General features: G+C 40.5%; 1 protein-coding gene across 1 annotated transcript in view; it reads right to left on the reverse strand.

The window, feature by feature from the left end:
- MEGF10 (multiple EGF like domains 10) overlaps window positions 1-20,591 on the reverse strand; it is a 181,622-nt gene that overhangs the window by 135,634 nt on the left and 25,397 nt on the right. Inside the window, exon 2 of the mRNA XM_078451403.2 lies at window positions 1,525-1,666. Within this exon, the coding sequence (XP_078307529.2) occupies window positions 1,525-1,640 (116 nt within the window). The 5' untranslated portion in view covers window positions 1,641-1,666. The remainder of the gene's footprint in view (window positions 1-1,524; window positions 1,667-20,591) is intronic.

Here is a 20,591-nt window from a genome sequence, read left to right on the forward strand (position 1 = left end):
TCAGAGCATTTTACGAATTTGATTTTTTCCTTCTATTCCAAAGCTTGCATCCTCCCACAAATTCAACCGTCAATGGCCCTCCCTTTTTTTAAATGTGAAATGTACCCCTTCTTATATTCACGGACTCATTTTTATGCATTTATGGGTGTTTATTATGCACTTCGTAAGTGAAACACTTATGGGAGGTGCTGTAACGATTATGAGGATAATTAATAGGAGGTCCTTCCCCTTCAATTCTATGTGATATAGTTAATACCGCAAACACATAGAACTTTATTACATACACGTATTTCCTCTACAGCTTAAAGTTTCATAATGGAACTATGTGTGTAGGAACCAGTGCGCCCCTCCAATACCCCAGCTGCTGTGCTGGGAAGCCTCTGACCTGTGCTCGTTTGTTTGTTTTTTTTCCATTTATTTATTTATTTATTTTTCATTTATTTATTTAAATTCAAGTTAGTTGACATACAGTGTGGTATTGGCTTTTACCTGGTGACTGGAATGTGTACCCTGTGGTGTGCTACTCATGGCGCTGGGGGTAATGGGGACAAGCGATGGAGAGGTGGATGCAATGGCATATACAGCTATCAAACATACCTATTACTCTTGAGTACTGGGGCATACTAGAAGGATGCCACCTTCTCTTTGAAAAACTGCCACGTACAATGTTACTTTTGGATAAAGATGTTTTCTTAGGAGTGCAACTAGCACAGGAGAGGGGCGTAGACGACATTTGACTGTACTCTAATGGCACTGGATGGTCTGTGCTATCTGTGTGTTCCCAAAAGGACTAGGGGATCTCTGACAATGACCTGTTGTGTCGTACGCCCTCTGTATTTCCCACTGCAAAGTGCCCTGATCTGCACACTACATCGTCTGCTTTGCTGTAATCTATTCAACCACGCCCTCCTGCGGTCCTGTACTAACACTAGTCTTTTGCTCAAGGCCCTCAGCGGTCTGGGTAGCCCTGGTTTCAAGCTCCCTTCCATTCCCAGAACCACACATCATCACCGCCATCCACTTGTCTTATTCAAGTCTTTGAGAACATCTCAGCCTTTGCCCCGTTCCTCCAGAAACCTTGTCTCCCTTTTCAGGCCACATAAAGCCCAGTTTTCTTACACCATACATTCCAACACTTCAGGACAGTATCTCATGCTGTCTTTCACTGCTCATGCATCGGTTCCTCATGCATAAGTCTAGCTCCCTGAGCTTACTGCAAATAGACCGAGAGCAAGGAGAAGATGCCTGGGAGATCATTTTGAGGGAGCTAGTAATATTTTCCCTGCATCATACAATTGCTCCTGTGTTGGAATCAACAGATCAAGTTTTCTTTCACTTTATATTCCAGAAGACCAAGGTGAATAACACCGTCTAATTTATTAATATAACCACTGCTTTTTACATAAATAAGTCATTTCATCGTCTCTTCTCAAATTCTAATTTCATAGATCAGACTGCTAATGATAGTACATTAAAAAATAACTTATCCGAAATCATTTCGCAGAGTACTTTCAAAACTATTACCTTTCCCAGTGACTGCATACATTAGGGTCTTCAAGATTCAGCGAGGATGCTGTCCTGCTCCAGAGACATAACAATAAACCAATGAAGCTCAGGCATGAGTTCGAAGAAATAACCATTTTTTTTTTTTTTACTGAAGAACAACCTATAAGAAAAAAAAACAACTCCAAATTAGAGATGCATTAAAGTGACCCAAACATAATTCTTTTCAGTACAGCAACCATTCGGTACCAGTTGTCACTGGGGCCGAACGAGGCATAACAAGCCATGTGTTTAAATAGACAGGTCACCAGATTTCATGGTCCAAGAGAGAGGTATTCCTTGTGCTGTTCAGGGGGGACACCACTTTGTAAATTACAAAAATGTGCAAATCATCATTAATTGCCACCACAACAAAAGCCCTTCTCATCCATGCCAGCCAACATTAAAGGAATCTACCCGAACAACACAGAGCAACACAGGCTTCCAGATTCTCTCACCAGGCACATTTCCCTTCTGGAAGAAGAGGGCTCACAGAGGAATCTGGCCTCATTTGTCCCAGAGGATAAATGATGAAACAGAAGCTCCATTGACTCAAGAGAGAGGCACCTCAGCTCAAAGTGAGATTCATTCAATAATTCATTCAATGTGCACTGAACGCCTGCTCTATCCTAGGCACCATGCAAAAACTGGACATAAAATACAGATGTGGTTTCAGTCCCTGGCCAGTGAGACATTTATAATTTAATCATCATGATGTACAATTGTTATACATAGTGCTTCACTTTTCCCATTTGCTCAACAGAAACAAAACCAGCTATCTTATGGACGGTTCTCCATAGGTGTACAGAAATAGGTATAAAGCTGTTTAGAGGTGGGTGTTGGAGAAAACCATCCTGGTATTATTGAGAGGAAGAAAGAACACAACAGAGAAGCAAATAATAACATATCTGCAAAACAGGCTGGGCAAAGGAGATACCAAAAGGAAGGAGAATGGTCCACACAGAGAAAACCGGAAGTAAGGGATGGTCAGGCACATTTTAGGAAGCTCAAATTCATTCAGCCAAGAAAGAGACAGAGGCATATCACAATGGGTTTTATACACCATTGCAAAGTACATGAACTTCACTGGGGATAACACAGACCTTGCAGGGAACTGAGTGAAAGTGAGAGGCTTTTAGGACTTGGAATCCATTGAACTTGGTGACGGAAGGTGGGAATAAAAGAGATGAGCACTCCCTGGGATAGCCCCATGGGTCGAGGGCATGCTCTTCACTAAGATGGGAGGCAGAGACACCCTCCCCTTTTGGAAGGAAGAAGCTGAAGTTCAGTTTCAGATACGTCAAGTATGAGGTTCCCATGAGATACTCAAATGAGGGGCGCCTGGGTGGCTCAGTCGGTTGGGTGTCCGACTTCAGCTCAGGTCACGATCTCGCGGTCCGTGAGTTCGAGCCCCGCGTCAGGCTCTGGGCTGATGGCTCAGAGCCTGGAGCCTGCTTCCGATTCTGTGTCTCCCTCTCTCTCTGCCCCTCCCCCATTCATGCTCTGTGTCTCTCTGTCTCAAAAATAAATAAACGTTGAGATACTCAAATGAAGTCATCTGCAAGCATCTATTGAACACCTACTATGTGCCAGGCACTCACCAGCTCGGATGTTGTAACAGCAAGCATGGCCTGCACCTGGAACCCATGCCCAACTCCTAACCTCTAGGAACTTATCACTTAGTAAGAAGGAAATGTCTAATTGTCACATGCATATAAAATGATTTAAAAATAAATAAATAAAATAAAATGATTTTATATAATTATTATAAAAACGAACATGGATGGTTCAGTCGGTTAGGTGTCCGACAAGATTTTGGCTCAGGTCATGGTCTCACAGTTCCTGAGATCGAGTCCCACATCAGGCTCTGCACCGACAGTGCAGAGCCTGCTTGAGATTCTCTCTCCCTCTCTCTCTGCCTCTACCTCTCTCTCTCTCTTCTCTCTCTCTCTCTCTCAAATAATAAATAAACATTAGAAAAATGGGACAGGGAACTATAAATAGCTGAACCTATTACTAATTAAAAAGAGAATAAATATCAACTGGCCTGTTGGTAAACTAGAGAAACTAGTAACAATAGGCCAGATTATGTAACTAAAACAGTTACTTTCGGGGTGAAAGCTGGCATTTTGAGAAGCTATACTAACTTTCCACACAAGTGTGGAACAACCTTGCAGTTTAAAAAGGTAAGCTTATCAGGGCACCTGGCTGGCTCAGTTGGTAGAACATGTGACTCTTGATCTCAGGGTTGTGAGTTCAAGCCCCACATTGGGTGTAGAGATTACTTTTATTTATTTTTTTAATATGAAATTTATTGTCAAACTGGTTTCCATACAACACCCAGTGCTCATCCCAACAAGTGTCCCCCTCAATAACCATCACCCACCCTCCCCTCGCTCCCACCCCCCATCAACCCTTAGTTTGTTCTCAGTTTTTAAGAGTCTCTTATGCTTTGGCTCTCTCCATCTCTAACCTCTTTTTTTTTTCTTCCCCTCCCCCATGGACTTTCTGTTAAGTTTCTCAGGATCCACATAAGAGTGAAAGCATAGGGTATCTGTCTTTCTCTGTATGACTTATTTCACTTACCATAACACTCTCCAGTTCCAAAAAAGAGTAAGATTATCTTCAAAAAACATCAACAATAATACCAGCAAAAACCTCACCGTAGGAAATAGTTTATCCTTCAAATTCAAGAGAACCGATCAAGTGAGGAAGTGCTCAGTCTTTCAAAATCAAGACTGATTATAAGGATAGTAAGTCTCTCGTGATAAGTCATCTATGTCTAAGTGGACAAAAGCTAACACTAAAGAAAACATTGATTTAGAATAAGGAAAAAAGATTACGAATTTGTAGGAAAATTAAAAGATACTATAAGCCACTCTGAGAGGTCATGAAATCTTCAAAAGGGGGAGTTTCAGTCATCACAAAATGTATTCTAACATAAAGAGCATAAGTGGGTAGCCAAAATAGGGCTTATAAATTAATTCAGATTATTGGTGTTTGTCTCAAAGTTGTAGGATCTGAAGCTTAACATGACGCATCTAAAGAAGCCACTCTGCTGAACAGGAATGAATATAAGTGATAACGAAAGGCAGTAACAGCTCACATTTCCTGACCGATGGCTGTGGGCCAGACGCTGGGTCGAACCTTTGATGTGTTTCCATCCAACCCCCCACAGCCATTTACCTAAGAAGTGGTGTTTTTATTATCCTATCTCACAGTTGAAGACGCTCATAGACTGCCAATGTTTCCCTCACTCCTCAAAAAAACAAAACCTTTAATATATTTAGTTGTAACAGATAAGCATGGCAAGTGTCTGTCTCATTGCTTTATCTATGTTAGGATAAGCGTTTTGTTTCAATGAAGTGTGAAATATGTATATTAACTTCATTCTTTCCTCAAAGATAAAAACGCGTACTAGTCAGCAGTAATGGGCCATCTACTTACCAACAATTACCCCAAATTGGAAAACTTATTTTATCGTGAGTCACCCACATCTTCGACTCAAACCATCCATTTCCCAATTAGAAATGTTTAGTCTGTAAAGTTAGAAATTGCTGCAAGCAGTGAATCAAACTGCCAAGAAAAAGAAAAAAGGCTGTGTGTTTTCTTTTGATGTAAAAATGTTAATGCTAATCTTTCGGTAGCCCTTCCTGCTCTGCACTTGATGCGTGGCTCTGCAAAGGCTTTAACCTCTCTATAGGAATGGCAGAGAAAAAGAAAAAAAAAAGCAAAATTTGGTCACCTCCCCTTTGCTTTTGAGATTTGGCATAGAGAAAACTGTGTTGCAAAGCTACTGGAGGTGTTCATAGAAGGGAAAATATAAGTACATTTTAAAAATGTATATGTACGTCAGCTTGTCTCATTCCCAAAGGATTTTCTGCATTCTAGAAAATTAAGTGAATTCTAGAATAATCTATGTTAAAGTATAAAACATCAAAAGCAAAAATAATTGCTAGATCAAGATTCAGGGAACATGCAAACACATATACAGGTTAAAACCATTTAAGAAAATGATTCAAATGTTTCATATGGTGAGGGGAGAGGACATTGCACAAATATGCCAATGAGCTGTAAAAAACTACAGAAATACAACATTTCACTATATTCAGAAACAGATGTTCCTTCGTTTTGTTCTGTCTTGTTGAATAAAGGTACTGAAAAGCAGAGGTGCCTGGGTGGCTCTTGACTCCTGCCCAGGTCAGGATCTCATGGTTCCTGAGTTCAAGCCCCACTTCGGGCTCTACACTGACAGAGTGGAGCCTCCTTGATATTCTCTCCTTCCTCTCGCTCTGCCCCTCCCCTGCTCCCTCTCTTTCAAAAATAAATACACATTTAAAAATAAAATAAAATAAAATAAAATAAAATAGTACTGAGAGGCCATCCAAGTCAGTGGATAGGGCATTACATACACCCTTTCCCTATTTCATGTTTTCTTCTATAGGTTTTGATGAGCAAATGTGGGTACCTTTTATTCCTTTATATCTACCCTGAAGGAAGAAAGTTCAATACATTTTTCCCCCTCATGTCTCTGTTTTAAGCTATGCCATCTTGCCTTACACTCTAATCTTCCACTTTGAAAACAAAATGCAATCTTTAAAAAAAAATAGCATTATTTCAATTGAAAAAGAAAGGTAACAAGGTGATTTGCTTCATTAAAATAGACATTTGGAAAATATTCAAAACTCTAAATAAGGAGTTAGGCTACCCCCACACACTCAGTCTTCCTCTTCCAACAACTTTCCTTATGATTCCATTTAACAAAATGTAAAATGTAAAAAAAAAAAAAAAGAAAGAAAGATAGAGAGTCATTTGCATGAACCCCCTAGTGCCAAACTTGATTGCATTCCATATCATTCACTTAATTATTATGGAAAAATCAAAACAGAAAATCAGTACAACTGATTAGCATTGCTAAAGTGCTCCTATTAGAAAAAAGAAACACAGCAGGCAGAATTAACTCTTACTGCCTACTAGGAAGGTAGGCTTTGCTTATTCTCACAGAAACCTCAATAAATAATCAGGATGAACGCAATCCTTACAATGGATGAATCAGGGTTCTGATGAGAGGGAGCAGTTTCTTTCTCAGTGTATTAGAGAGACATAAATAACAGGGCGTTGATTTACTAATTTATTTTTGCAACAACAGAGGAATAAATGATTCTAGACAATCCTTTCTGGTTCTAAAATCTATTTCCTTCCTAGAATCATTAAGGGCGCACATAGAAATAACTTTGATGCCCTCACCCAGTTTTTTTTTCTTTTTAAGCACATTTCCCTAAAATCATCTCACAATTTTCTAAGTGAAAAGACATTTCTATTTATTTATTTATTTATTTATTTATTTATTTATTTATTTATGTTTATTTATTTATTTTGAGAGAGAGAGACAGTGAGAGAGACAGAGAGCACAAGGAGGGAGGGGCAGAGAGAAAAGGAAAACTAGAGAATCCCAAGCAGGCTCCACTCTGTCAACCCAGAACCCGATGCGGGACTGAAACTCACCAACTGTGAGATCATGACCTGAGCTGAAACCAAAGTCAGAAGCTTAAACTGACTGAGCCACCCAGGTGCCCATGGAAATAAGCTTCACGATTAAGAATAGCCACATTTCCGGGGGCTCCTGGGTGGCTGAGTAGGTTAAGTCTCTAACTCTTGGTCTCAGCTCAGGTCGTGACCTCATAGTTTGTGGGTTCAACCCCCCGCATTGGGCTCCAAGCAGACAGTGCAGAGCCTACTTGGGATTCTCTCTGTCTCTCCCCTCCTTTCTCTGCCTTTCCCCTGCTCACACACTCTCTCTCAAAGTAAATAAATGAACTTTAAAAAAGAGAGAGGGAGAGGGAGGATAGCCACATTTCCACAATCCCCACCCACTCTCTGGGTACCAAAAGCCACTGATTTTAATCACTCCATAATGTTATCTATAGAGAACATACTAGCTTTTCTTCAGAACGGCCACCCAGGTGGGGCAGAAGGTAGCCTCCTGTGCTCTTCCTGGAGCTTCACACCTATGAATCGAGTATCAGAGCTCCAGCTCTGGGGTATCTCTTGATTCATGTAACTCTTGACCTCAGGTTGTGAGTTCAAGCCCCACCTTGGGCACAGAGCTTACTTTAAAAAAAAAAAAAAAATTAACATAACTTGTGCTGGTTGTCTTGAGAAAAATCCCAGATAAAAATTTCCACAGAAATACTACTTTGCAGACAAAAAGAATCCAGGAGGCACTGTTGTGATTTCCATTTTCACAGTCCAAAGCTAGTTATTCTAGCAGTGTATTGCTTTAACTAAGCATAACTCTTCATCTGAAGCAATACAAGAACTATATACATTTTGTGTGTGCAGAGCCTCACATCACGTTGCTTACATCAAACAGCACAACAGAGATATTCTTCTGAGTCAAATTAAATCATCTCATGTTGGCGGTCACACAGCATTCTGTGGAAGACTCTAAGAATACAAGTTAAACGAACGTGGCTATTGACATCAAAGAAGTTCATCAGTTCCTATTTTATAAACTTGTGATGGTCTCATAACCAAAAAAAATATCCCTAAACCTTAGCATGAAGTGAGTGTTTAATACCAGCTCTGGCATTCACTGGATACTTTACATCAAACAAAAACTGGGCAAAGCACTGAGGATGCCAGGCGCTGGGCTACCCTGAGGGAGCTCACCAGCCACAGGGAGAATGGCCACAAATGGACCATTTCAATACAGCACCATGCAGGCATGGTTAAGACCAGAGAGGCTATTGTGGGAACACAGAGGTACAGTCTCATCTACTTAACCAGCCAACCCCATAGGCGTTGTCTAGGTGGCATTAACAGGTAGTTCGTGGGAGACCCTGGTCACCCACATGTCCTCAACTCTGGGAGGTACTCCACACCATCTCTAGGAATCCCAACCCCATAGGGAAAAAACTCACAAACAATACTCACTAAGGATCTAAGTTCAAACAACTGAGGGGACCACTATGACTTACACGGCATGGTCTCTGCCCTCAACAGGTCAAATTCTAAATAAAATATCATTATTTGCCAAATGAGGCAACACAGAAGTAAACTGCCAGAGTTTTAACAGGAGGGAAAAATCAATCTGAGCAATACAGTTTCACGAAAGGGGTCAAACTTGAACAGAAGCGTTCAAAAGAAAATGAACTAGAAGTCACTGAGCATCTATCTCATGCCTTGCACTTCACATACGTAATCTCATTGGCTGAGATTACACGCTTCACTGGAAATCAGACAATGAAAACAGCAGAGACGTGAACCAATCTGGCTTATGACCTACAGCATCGGCAATCGGTTGACAGCTCATATCTGGGTAAAAGGGAACCCTGAGTAAATGAAAACCATGGCAACAGGTCATGAGGCAAAGGGAGAAGTGGGAGCCAAGCCTTGAGGGTGGAGAGCAGGAGGTCTTACAAGGAATCATGAGAAGCAGTGCTAGACAGGTAGGTAGCACTCGATAACGAAGGCTCTTGAGCACCAGGCTACGGAGTTCATATGGTTTTACCCTGTCTGCAGTGGGATGTACTTAAGTCTTTGAGCAGAGTGCATTATTTAATGAAAGAGGTGTTTGGGAGATTAACGCAGAGGGGCGAGCAAAATTCAATAAGGGAACAGATACTGGAGGCAAAGAAAGTGGGCAGAAGTTAGTGCATTCAGGTAGGGGGCAGAACTGCCCATGGAGGGGTAGGAAGTATGGGAAAAACCAGTAAAAGAAAGAATTGGCAGGACTGAGAGAAATAATAGTAAATAGGGTCGATATTAAGGACAGCTGTTGTGGTTTTAAACCATTATGAATCACAGTTTTATTTTCTTGGTTCGGTCTACTTATCTCCTATTGGGGAAACAATACCTCTCTTTTTTTATTGGAAAAAGAAACTTCAAACACTCCTTTTCATTCCAGGCTTCAGTGAATAAAATCATCTTGATTTTTCCTAAACTTCTCACGATTTAACATTCTTCATTAACATTCTCACTCATTCTTCTCAATTTGGAGTCCTCATTTGTTGGCCTGTCCACAAAAAAAAAAAAAAAAAAAAAAAAAAAAAGCCCTATCATCCCTTTTGTAAAATTTACCTTTGTTTCCTTTTTCAACAACTATGCTCTGGCAGCCCTAATCATGCCCTAGCTTCGTAGCTGACCTCCAGGATGACGTCCAATGACCGCTGCCTTGTGTAAGCCCATCTCTCAGTGAACAGACTGTGTAACCAAAAGGATATTGCAAAAATGACAAAGTATTACTTCTAAACCTAGGTCACCCGGGGGTTTGCGGTCTCCATCTTGCTTTTTGGATCACCATTCTGCAGGAAGCCAGCTGCCCATGTCGTTCAGACACCCAAGCAGCAAAGGGAAGAACTGAGGCTGCCCGCCAACAGCCATGCAAGTGGACCCCCCAGCCCCAGGCAAGCCTTCAAGTGACTGTAGCCCCTGCAGACATACGGACCACAACCTCATGAGACCCTGAGCCAGAGCCACCAGCTAAGCTTCTCCCAAATTCCTGATGCACGGAAACCAAAGTAATGAACATTTGCTGTTCTAAGCCCCTAAGTTTTGAGGTAATTTGTTACACAGCAATCGATAGCCCATAAGTCTGTATTTTAATATACCAAACATATTTCGTTGGACTTCCAAAATGCTCTCAATAACGCTCACGATTTTGCTGACATCTTCAGTAGTAACGCACAGCAGAAACCACCTGTGATGATTCTGAAATCTTTTCCCTGCATTCTAACTCCCAGCACGAGACCATCATCTTCTAATTACAGCTCCAGTTATTTTGTTCCAAGAGGCATGACCTCACAATGCCTGGGTTTTGAGGTGTATCTGCTGCTTTTCCACACCAAGCATTATCCTATATTATCCTGCCACTTATCCTTGGTCATTCGCATTTGAATATCCAGGAGAACCGACCTGAGCCACGATAACCTGGAGAGTTCATCATGTGCTCTGTACCTTATAAAATATAACATATACATTTTCCTCTACAAATAAGTGTTCCTTTTACTTTCCTACCTCTGAAGTCGTTTTTTTTAATCTCTGATAATATATCTGAATAAAATATATATACAAAAATTGAAGTTTAATTATTGTTTTTTAACTCTCTATTTTGAAATAATTTCAAATTTATCTGAAAGCTACAAAAATAAAGAATGCCCTTCACCCAGACTCACCAGCTGCTAACATTTTGCCACATTTACTTTATAACTATCTACTTACACACACACACACACACACACACACACACACGCATACACATATAACCATTTGAGAGTAATTTGTACGTAATCATGCCTCTATACCTCTAAATACATCAATGTACATTTCCAGAACAAGGACATTTACATATATAATTACAATTATCTAAATGAAAAAAAAATTAGCCTTGATGCAATACTACTATCTAATCTAGAGACTGGATTCAATTTTCATCAACTGTCCTAATCATGTAATTATTTTAACCATCTGTCACATAGGAATTTTTCAAAATTTCAAACAAACAATTGTTCTTTCGATCAGCAAACACCAGAGAAGACTATCTTTGCCCTCAAAGAGTTTACAATTGAACACGAGAGTGGTATCATGTGTATGGTAATGACAAGGCAACGGAAAATGTGATTAGAGTCAAAGGGGTTATGAAATAAGTCTGAACATTCAGAAAGTATTCCCGACTGGTGAGTGGGCATAGGAGTTAGCACTGTTGAAGACTGTGCTGGGTAGATCGAGCAGGGGAGGTTGTCCCCAGAGGAACCACCATGGGCAAAGGCAGAGAAAGAAACTTTCCAGAGGGAAAGGCAAATGGGCAAGACTGTCCGGAACACAGAGTAGAAAAGTGAGGGAGTGAAGAGGAATGTTAGACCCATGTCAGGAATGGCACTTCATATCGTGGTTCAAGATCGACCCAAGGTAAAATAGCTGAACACCTAATAAGACCTCAGGCAAAAAATGAATGGGTTTGAGAAAAATGAACTAGAAAATAGAACTTGATCAGCCCAGGAAGAAAGGGAGGCCTACTGCCATTTTTTTTTTCTTTGAACCAACAATACAGATCGCGGAAGCTGATTGGACAGACCAATCAAAATACCAGTGGGAAATTCTCTGACATGCAGCATGATACTTGAGAATCATCAAAATCTTAGGTCTTTCCTTGCATATGGGGGTTGGGGTAGGACAGGGGCAGTAATTGGGAGTCTAAGTGTTTGCATGGTCCCTCTCTCAGGAAGGTCCTTTTCATTGGTGCACACTGCTATCTGCTATCACAGGAAGGATGACCACCCTCATTCTGCCCACATCATTCACATGACAAGGGTCACCTCTATGTCACCTGGTCTCCTAACTCTGGGTCATTATGTTAACTCTCAATTTCTGAGATACTTACTATTAGGGCAGAGCTGAGCAATCCAAGTCAAGCCTTCATTTCCCCAAAGGTTACTTCTTTTAAATTAAATTAAATTAAATTAAATTAAATTAAATTAAATTAAATTAATTTTACTTTATTTTAGAGAGAGAAGACATGCCAGTGGGGGGAGAGGGGCAGAGAGAGAGAGAGAGAAAGAGGGAGAGAATCTCAAGCAGACTCCATGCTCAGCACAGAGTCTGATGTGGGGCTCAACCCCACGACCCTGGGATCATGACCAGAGTCAAAAGCAAGAGTCGGACACAACCAACTGAGCCACATAGGCGCCTCAAAGGTTGTTTCTTAAAGAAGAAAATCCAGAGGAACAAAGACCCTTTGAGGGAAAGAATTTCCGTGGAACCAAGATTTTAGAAAATCTTCATATCAACTGTATCTGTCCAGATTCTATTAACTCAACACACACACACACACACACACACACACACACACACACACAGCACTCCTCTATTTTTTAATACTTCATAACAGGCTTGTAACATTCATTTGGCTCCCAAAAGTTTCCAGGGTCCTACACATATCTTGGGGTCCACAGAGCTTTTATACTAAAAAACAGAACAGAAAGTTAGAGTTTAAGGCCTTATGGGATCCAGTCAAAATCATTTCATTTTTTTCATTTTTTTTTTTTTTTTTTTTGAGAGAGAGAGAGGCAGAATGTGAGTGGGGGAGAGGCAGGGAGAGAAGAAGACACAGAATCCAAAGCAGGCTCCAGGCTCTGAGCTGTCAGCACTGAGACCTATGCGAGGCTCAAACTCATGAACCTGGAGATCGTGACCTGAGCTGAAGTTGGACGCTTAACTGACCAAGCCACCCAGGCACCCCCACATCCTTTCATTTTTGTGAAAAAAATAATTGGAGCCCCCAAGTCATGGTGACTCAGTTACATCACGGAGCTAGTTTGTGGGTAGTCTAACACTGGAACCTAGACTCAGGGCTCCTACTTTTAGTCAAATCTTCACCCCGTGAACAAGCTAGGGTCTTTCTAAAATAACAGTCCATCTGTATAACAGAACAAGAAATGCTTCTTGAAATGCAAATTCATTAAAAGCTAGATTCTCCAAGTGACTAAGCTATTTCCTGGTCAAAACTGAGAACCTGAATTGGAAAGCAGGAAAGGTATTTCCATATTTACAGCATACAGATGTTTCAAATAATCAGTGACATCGGGATTCAACTGCCATTCTTCCCAGGGTTACTCACTTCGGAACCACTAATCCAGACCAGGATGCAGAGTGACCACAGACATCTCTTGCAGCAGGCACGGCCACAAAGGAGTCTGGACACTTCCATCCTTATGGTTTTCAGCCCACATAGTCAAAGCTTTGAAGATTTCAGGCAAAATGTGAGGAAACTGCTGAAGAAATGTAAGTAGACGGAAGGACATAATTATTCAGAGTTGCGTTTGGCCAGCACATTAAGGAGAAAATCCTTGGGCAGCCTTCCCTCCCACCTCCGCTTCCTTACCAATTGCATATATATGCAAATATGAGAAGCCACAACCCAAACCCCAACTTTACGACTCCTAAAATAGGGCTTTGTTTGAGGAGATAAAGTACCACAATGTTGAAGTAGCAACACCACTTCCTGTGGTATCTAGACAGATCTTTTATTCAACAAGTGACCCTGTCTGACCCTGTATAATGGTTCGAGAACAATCTCATATTGATAGGAAATGAAGGGCCATTCTCCATATTACTTCCTTTATTCACATGATCCATAATCCTCTCGTCTGATTTCCGTGCGTCTCTGTACTTGTTCTTCTCCGCCATTTTTAGGGTAATTCAGTATCTGCAAGTCATGGGACAGGAAAGTATAGCGACTGAGGTAAATTCTAGTCTGGCTTGGCATCAGACTTTGATCACTGCCGTGTCGTTCATTCTTTCTCTGCTTTATTTCCCTTTCACAAATATCAGCCAGGAAAGCAACTTGCATGGCAAGCAAACTTAAAAAAAGAGAGTTGTATTTTTCATTTGTCTTTCTTATAAACTTCCAGAATGCCTAAGAGTCATTGGCTTTTGTGTGAACATAGCCTTTAGCAGGAAGCTGGTCCAATACTTTCAATTTTACAAATGGTGATGCCGTGGTCCAGAGAAATTCGGTGTATGCCCAAGGTCACAGAGCTATTTCATAAACAGCTTCTCCTTAGGCTAATATTGGCCCCAAATTTAAGATCCTGTCAGTTTTTCTTGCACAATATTATGAATTGCTGCACAGCAAGATAATCAAGATGCAATTACATTTTTTTCCTGTGGCTAATGCCAGTCTTAATAGAATATAAATATACAAATTATTAGTCCTAGAGTTCTTACAAAAGCTTAACATAAATATTGATGAAATGTCCAAGGCAACTTGTGAATGATCCTTTTCATTTCAAGGAGGAGGAGCTCACAGTGAATTAGGTCTACTTAATCTGTGCATCGAAGGAGCAAATTAGACACAGCCCTCCTCAAAGTTTTGCTAATGGCTGCTGCAAGGAAATTGAAGAAAGATAAATATACAACCCCCAATTTCTTCAGTGCAATGACGCTTTTTGGTTTTCTCTGGCATCCTTGGCCCCTAGAACAGCACCTAGCAGAGAGGAGGGCAAATGAATGGATGAATAAATGATGAATGAATGAAGGAATTTAAAGAATAAAGTATAGAGAGGAGTTAAGTATGTAGATTTGAACAAAGAATTAAAAACAAAAAATTGGATCTAGCAAGACCTCTCGAGTCTAGCAAGGTTCGGAATTGGTAAATTGAACAAATAAATATCTGTTGAAAAATACATATTTCAAGTCAGGAGTTTTACGAGAATTAATCATTTTTATGTACTAAGAAGCAGTTGCACATCACTTATGTACCTTAAATTACCCTAAAAATACTTCTCTTTCTTTGTTTTTTAAAAGTTCTGGGAGAGGACTTTGAATTTGTTAGTTTGAAATAGGGCAGGTTTTATCATTTTTATGGGCATTTTAGTTTTTTCTCTCTCATTCTCAGCCAATTATGCTCAATCTGCTTATCGGAAAAGTTTTCCATTAATTTATTTTTTACAATTTTTCAGGCATCAGTCAATGTTCCAGTGGCAAAATTGTTGTAAGAGGTGCCAACTCTTAACTCACATGTTTATTGTATATTCTAGGATGATTTTACTTTTTTTGACATAACATTTGACCACTTTATCTGCTTTCCAAAGTACTTTTAAATTCATTTTCAGCCAGGGGCGCCTGGGTGGCGCAGTCAGTTAAGCGTCCGACTTCAGCCAGGTCACGATCTCACGGTCCGTGAGTTCGAGCCCCGCGTCAGGCTCTGGGCTGATGGCTCGGAGCCTGGAGCCTGTTTCCGATTCTGTGTCTCCCTCTCTCTCTGCCCCTCCCCCGTTCATGCTCTGTCTCTCTCTGTCCCAAAAATAAATAAAAAACGTTGAAAAAAAAAATTTAAAAAAAAAAAATTCATTTTCAGCCAGTGATGCCAACTGTACCTACTTAGCATGATCCATTTCTTTTAAATTATCACTTTTATATGTTAGCAAAAATTTCGATCAGAAATGAAGAAATGGCTGCTTTTTGGTTGGCTATTCCTGAAAGGGTTATTAAGTTTTAAATTTCATTTTAATATTGAAATACAAAATAAAGGGTTGCGAAATATATGCCTCTATCATTTATCATTTATCTACTATTATTTCTTGTTCTATAGCAATAAGCAAGTAGCTAGTATTGGTCCTTTTGTTTGACTTTTTATTGTAAAGATGAAGTAGGTTTTACTAAGAGCAAGTTTAAAACCAAAGTGTAGAAACACTAACTTTTGAACAGCTTTTCAGTTTGATTGATTTATCCTTTTTACCAATCAACTTCCAATCGGTCCTCCATGCTCCCACCAATTCTTTCAAAACACAAGTAACAGGGGCACCTAGGTGGCTCAGCTGGTTAAGCGTCTGACTCTTGATTTTGGCTCAGGTCATGATCTCAAGGTCATGAGGTCAGGTGCTGGGCGTTGAGCCTGCTTAAGATTCTGTCTCTCTCTCTCTCTCTCTCTCTGCCCTTTACCTGCATGCACGTGCGTGCACACACACTCCTCTCTTTCTCAAAAACAAAAAGAATGAAAAAAACTCACAAATCAGAATATCACACTTCTATACTTCAAACTTTTTGAGAGCTTTCCTTTTCGGTCAAGTCCAAACTGCCACTCCTTCATTCAAGATGATGTGAATATGTATCATCTGTATCTATCACTTAAGCAGTGACTGCTACTTGAATTTCACAATTCTTCTTTTTTTTTTTTTTTAAGTTTATTTTGAGAGAGAGCAAGCACGTGCAAGTGGGGTAGGGGCAGAGAGAGAGGGACAGAGAGAGAGTCCCAACAGGTACGGAGCCCGATGCGGGGCTGGAACCCACAAACCATGAGATCATGACCTGAGTCAGAGTCAGACATGTAACTGACTGAGCCACCTAAGCGCCTTCCCCCCACCCCCAATTATTTTTTAAGAATCAAATGTTACTTCCTCTTAGGAGCACTCCCAAGCCAACCCAGACATCCTTCCTCTTTGTTCCCATACTCCTGGTGCATCCTGGGAGTAGAAGATGTGGACATTGTCAGAGTGGTAACACATGCTATTTTATTCACCATTTTCCTATTCATGTCTTTACGAGCTCTCTTCATGTCAAAACAATACACTGTTCCTCTCTACATGTTCTTGCTACATATGGGGGTGGGGCTCAATAATATTTATTGACTACTGATCGGCTGACTGAATGGATGACCCATGGGAAGAATAAAGCTCAGAATATGTAAATCAGCTGTTCGGGAGTTTGAAATATTTTTCTCATTATATAAAGGAAGAAATGGAAAATAAAGGTTTTCCCCTTTAATTGCTAAACTACACAAGTGCAAAGGAAAATCCCAGAGTTGAAACTAGATAGTTACAATACTGGTGATTGTAAATGTAGAAAAACAATGAAAGCTTTGCTGGAAAACTGTTTGGCTCAATTAGAGAAAAAACTGTTTTTTTCTTAAGAGAATTCTATGGACACTTTCAAGGGCTAAATTAGCAGTTATTCTGTAAATTCTTTTAAAAAGTTAAGGCTTGGGGCACCTAAGTAGCTCGGTTAAGCATCCGACTTTGGCTCAGATCACAATCTCATGGATCATGAGTTTGAGTTCCCCGTTGAACTCTGTGCTTGACAGCTCAGAGCCTGGAGACTGCTTCAGATTCTGTGTCTCCCTCTCCCTCTGCCCCTTCCCTGATCACACTCTGTCCCCCTCTCTCTCAAAAATAAATAAACTTTAAAAAAAAAAAAAAGGGGGCACCTGGGTGGCTCAGTCGGTTAAGCATCCGACTTCAGCCGGGGGTCACTCTCTCGTAGTGAGTTCGAGCCCCGCATTGGGCTCTGAGCTGACAGCTCAGAGCCTGGAGCCTGCTTCGGATTCTGTGTCTCCCTCTCTCTCCCTGCCCCTCCCTCACTCACACTCTGTCTCTCTCTCCCAAAAATAAATAAACTTCAATTAAAAAAAAATAAAAAATAAAAAGTTAAGGCTTTGGGGGCACCTGGGTGGCCCAGTCAGGTGAGTGTCCAATTCTTGATTTTGGCTCAGGTCATGATCTCAGAGTGGTGGGATTGAACTTTATACAGGGTTCTGCACTGCATGGAGCCTGCTTAAGATTCTCTCCCTCTCTGTCTCTGCCCCTCCCCAGCTGATGCTCTCTCTTTCTCTCCCTCTCTCTCAAAAAAAAAAAAAAAAAAGGTTAAGGCTTTATTTTCATTGGTGTTCCTTTATTCTCAGTAAGTGGCCCTGCTCAAGAATTAGCAGATTATTACAGCCTACAGTAACTAAAGGACTTCCCTGTTTCAATGTGTTCATGAAGTGTAATATAAATATAATCTAGAAGAGGGAAATAATACATTATAAGGTGATTTAAAATATATGCTTGAAATACACACAAAAAGGAAAAGAAAGGGGTTCATGTAATTTTAAGGCTTAATTGTGAGAAGCAACTAAGGTCTTTGGTAAAGATCACAATGCAACTATACGTAAAAGAACATTTTAATGGACCCCAAATGTACATTAGTGTTTGTACGTTACCTAAATAAGGCAAGAAAATTGATGCCACAGATGGGCATAAATGCACAAGTATAATGTTAAGAATAAATAAATTACATTAACATTAAATAGTAAACATTAATATTAAATAGTACATATTAACATTAAAATAATATTAATTATTTATAACATTAACATTAAAAAATTACTGATTTCACGGTGAATCACACCTTTACTCTTTTTTTTATTTTTTTAATTTTTTTTTTTTAACGTTTATTTATTTTTGAGACAGAGACAGAGCATGAATGGGGGAGGGGCAGAGAGAGAGGGAGACACAGAATCAGAAGCAGGCTCCAGGCTCTGAGCCATCAGCCCAGAGCCCGAAGCGGGGCTCGAACTCACAGACCGTGAGATCGTGACCTGGGCTGAAGTCGGACACTTAACCGACTGAGCCACCCAGGCGCCCCACACCTTCACTCTTAAGCAGATTCTGATAACTCTTTAAGGGCATTTGAAGTGAAGAGACTAAAGGTATCTGAACTGAAGCCATGAGCTCTGAACTCTGGAGGGCCACAGGCCCAATTTATGACATTTTGTTTAATGTCTTCCCTTCTTCCATTCTTGCTCTTTTAAAAAGGTCATTTCTCTAAGGGTGCCTGGGTGGCACAGCTGGTTAAGCATTCGACTTTGGCTGAGGTCATGATCTCACATTTCATGGGTTCAAGCCCCGCATTGGGCTGTCTGTGCTGACGGCTCAGAGCCTGGAGCCTGCTTCAGATTCTGTGTCTCCCTCTCTCTCTGCCCCTCCCCAGCTCATGTTCTGTTTCTCTCTGCCTCTCAAAAATGAATAAACGTTAAAAAAAATAAAAAGGTCATTTCTCTTTTGCTTTTATTATAAATCCTCTTCCTTGACTCTTTTTTTTTTTTAATTTCCAAATCTCTAATGGCAATATCTTCACTTTGTCATAAATAATAGAAACTACAGGTAGCAGAAAGCATTCAAGTTTAAGTTGACCCCATCACACTGAATGCATCCATTTCCTTCTTATGAAGAATCAGTTCATATAAACTGTATCACTGTCATTTGTTCAAGGTTTTAAACATTCTAATCATTTCATCTAAAATGGAAAAATAAAATCGAATGGATTTAAACTATCCATGAAGACCGTCTGAATTGGAGAATCTGTGGAGGGTGGAAATGGTTTCCTGCACAGATTATATTTTTCCTGCCCCACTAATTTTCAAGGGTCTGTGATTCAGGTCTATAATTCCCTTGGGTCAACATCTAAGCCTCACTAAGTGCCTGAAATTCACACCATTACATAAGCTTCCTGTCAACTTACTTCTCTCTCTGCAATAATTTATTCTCTCATTAAATATCTAGTTAATGATGTGTTAGGACCTCAGTAAAAATATTCTTTAGTCTTTTCACTAAAAACTGCATAGAAACCTCTGATGCAACCAACTCAGCACATCCTTCGTCTGATAATGTGTATGTTACCTGAGACTGCAGTTCATCTTGGGACTTCAGTCATGCCTTCTCAACTAGACTACAAACCCCTCGAAAGCAGAGCCCATGTCTTGCTCTCATCTTCTGCTGCCCTTCTCCCTGATTATTGCTTCTCTCCACATCTGGAAGACTATAACAGAGGCTCCAGAAATGGTTGTTACTACTGAGCTAGAACAAAACTCGAGGCTACAGAGCACAAGACATTCACATCATACTGGGCAGTGATCTGAGAGGTCAAAGGCCAATCAGCGGATCACACCCTGTGAATCATAAGTAGTTGACATGAGTCCAAAGGCTTGAGGTGAGAGATTAATAACTGAGGAGGGGATCCATATTGGGGAAAACAAATGCATCATTTGGGAGCCCAAGTAACTTTGAGAAAGCATTCCTGATGTGATCTATTCCACCAGGAGATGATACTTTCACCCAGGGCCACTCTTGCTTGGCCAAGTTTCCACTTCATCACTAATTTATAGAAATATTTCTCCAACAATAGAATTAGAACTGAGACGCCTGGGTAGCTCAATCAGTTAAGTGTCCAACTTCAGCTCAACTCATGATCTCATGGTTCATGAGTTCAAGCCCCACGTCAGGCTCTTTGCTGACAGCTCAGAGCCTGGAGCCTGCTTCGGACTCTGTGTCTCCCTCTCTCTCTGCCCCACCCCCGCTCACGCTCTGTCTCTCTCTCCCAAAAATAAGTAAACATTAAAATTTTTTTAAAAAAAGAACTAGAATTAAACATAAGCTGTATTATCCCAGAATATCTTGCTGTTCTTAGAAAAAATATAAGAAAACTAATCCGAATCTTATTTAAAGAAAAGCTTTGATGACTACAGGGTCTCTGCTTGAACCATGGGTCTTTCCCACTATATCTTTGTTTTTTGTTTTTTAATTTTTTTTAATATTTATTTATTTTTGAGAGAGAGAAAGCAAGAGAGACAGAGCATGAGCATGGGAGGGGCAGAGAGAGAGGGAGACACCGAATCCAAAGCAGGATCCAGGCTCTGAGCTGTCAGCACAAAGCCCAACCTGGGGCTCGAACTCATGAATTGCAAGATCATGATCTGAGCCCGGATCAGATACTTAACTGACTGAGCCACCCAG

This window comes from Panthera onca, chromosome A1 (assembly GCF_046562875.1).
Source record: "Panthera onca isolate mPanOnc1 chromosome A1, mPanOnc1 haplotype 2, whole genome shotgun sequence".
NCBI classification, from domain to species: domain Eukaryota; kingdom Metazoa; phylum Chordata; class Mammalia; order Carnivora; family Felidae; genus Panthera; species Panthera onca.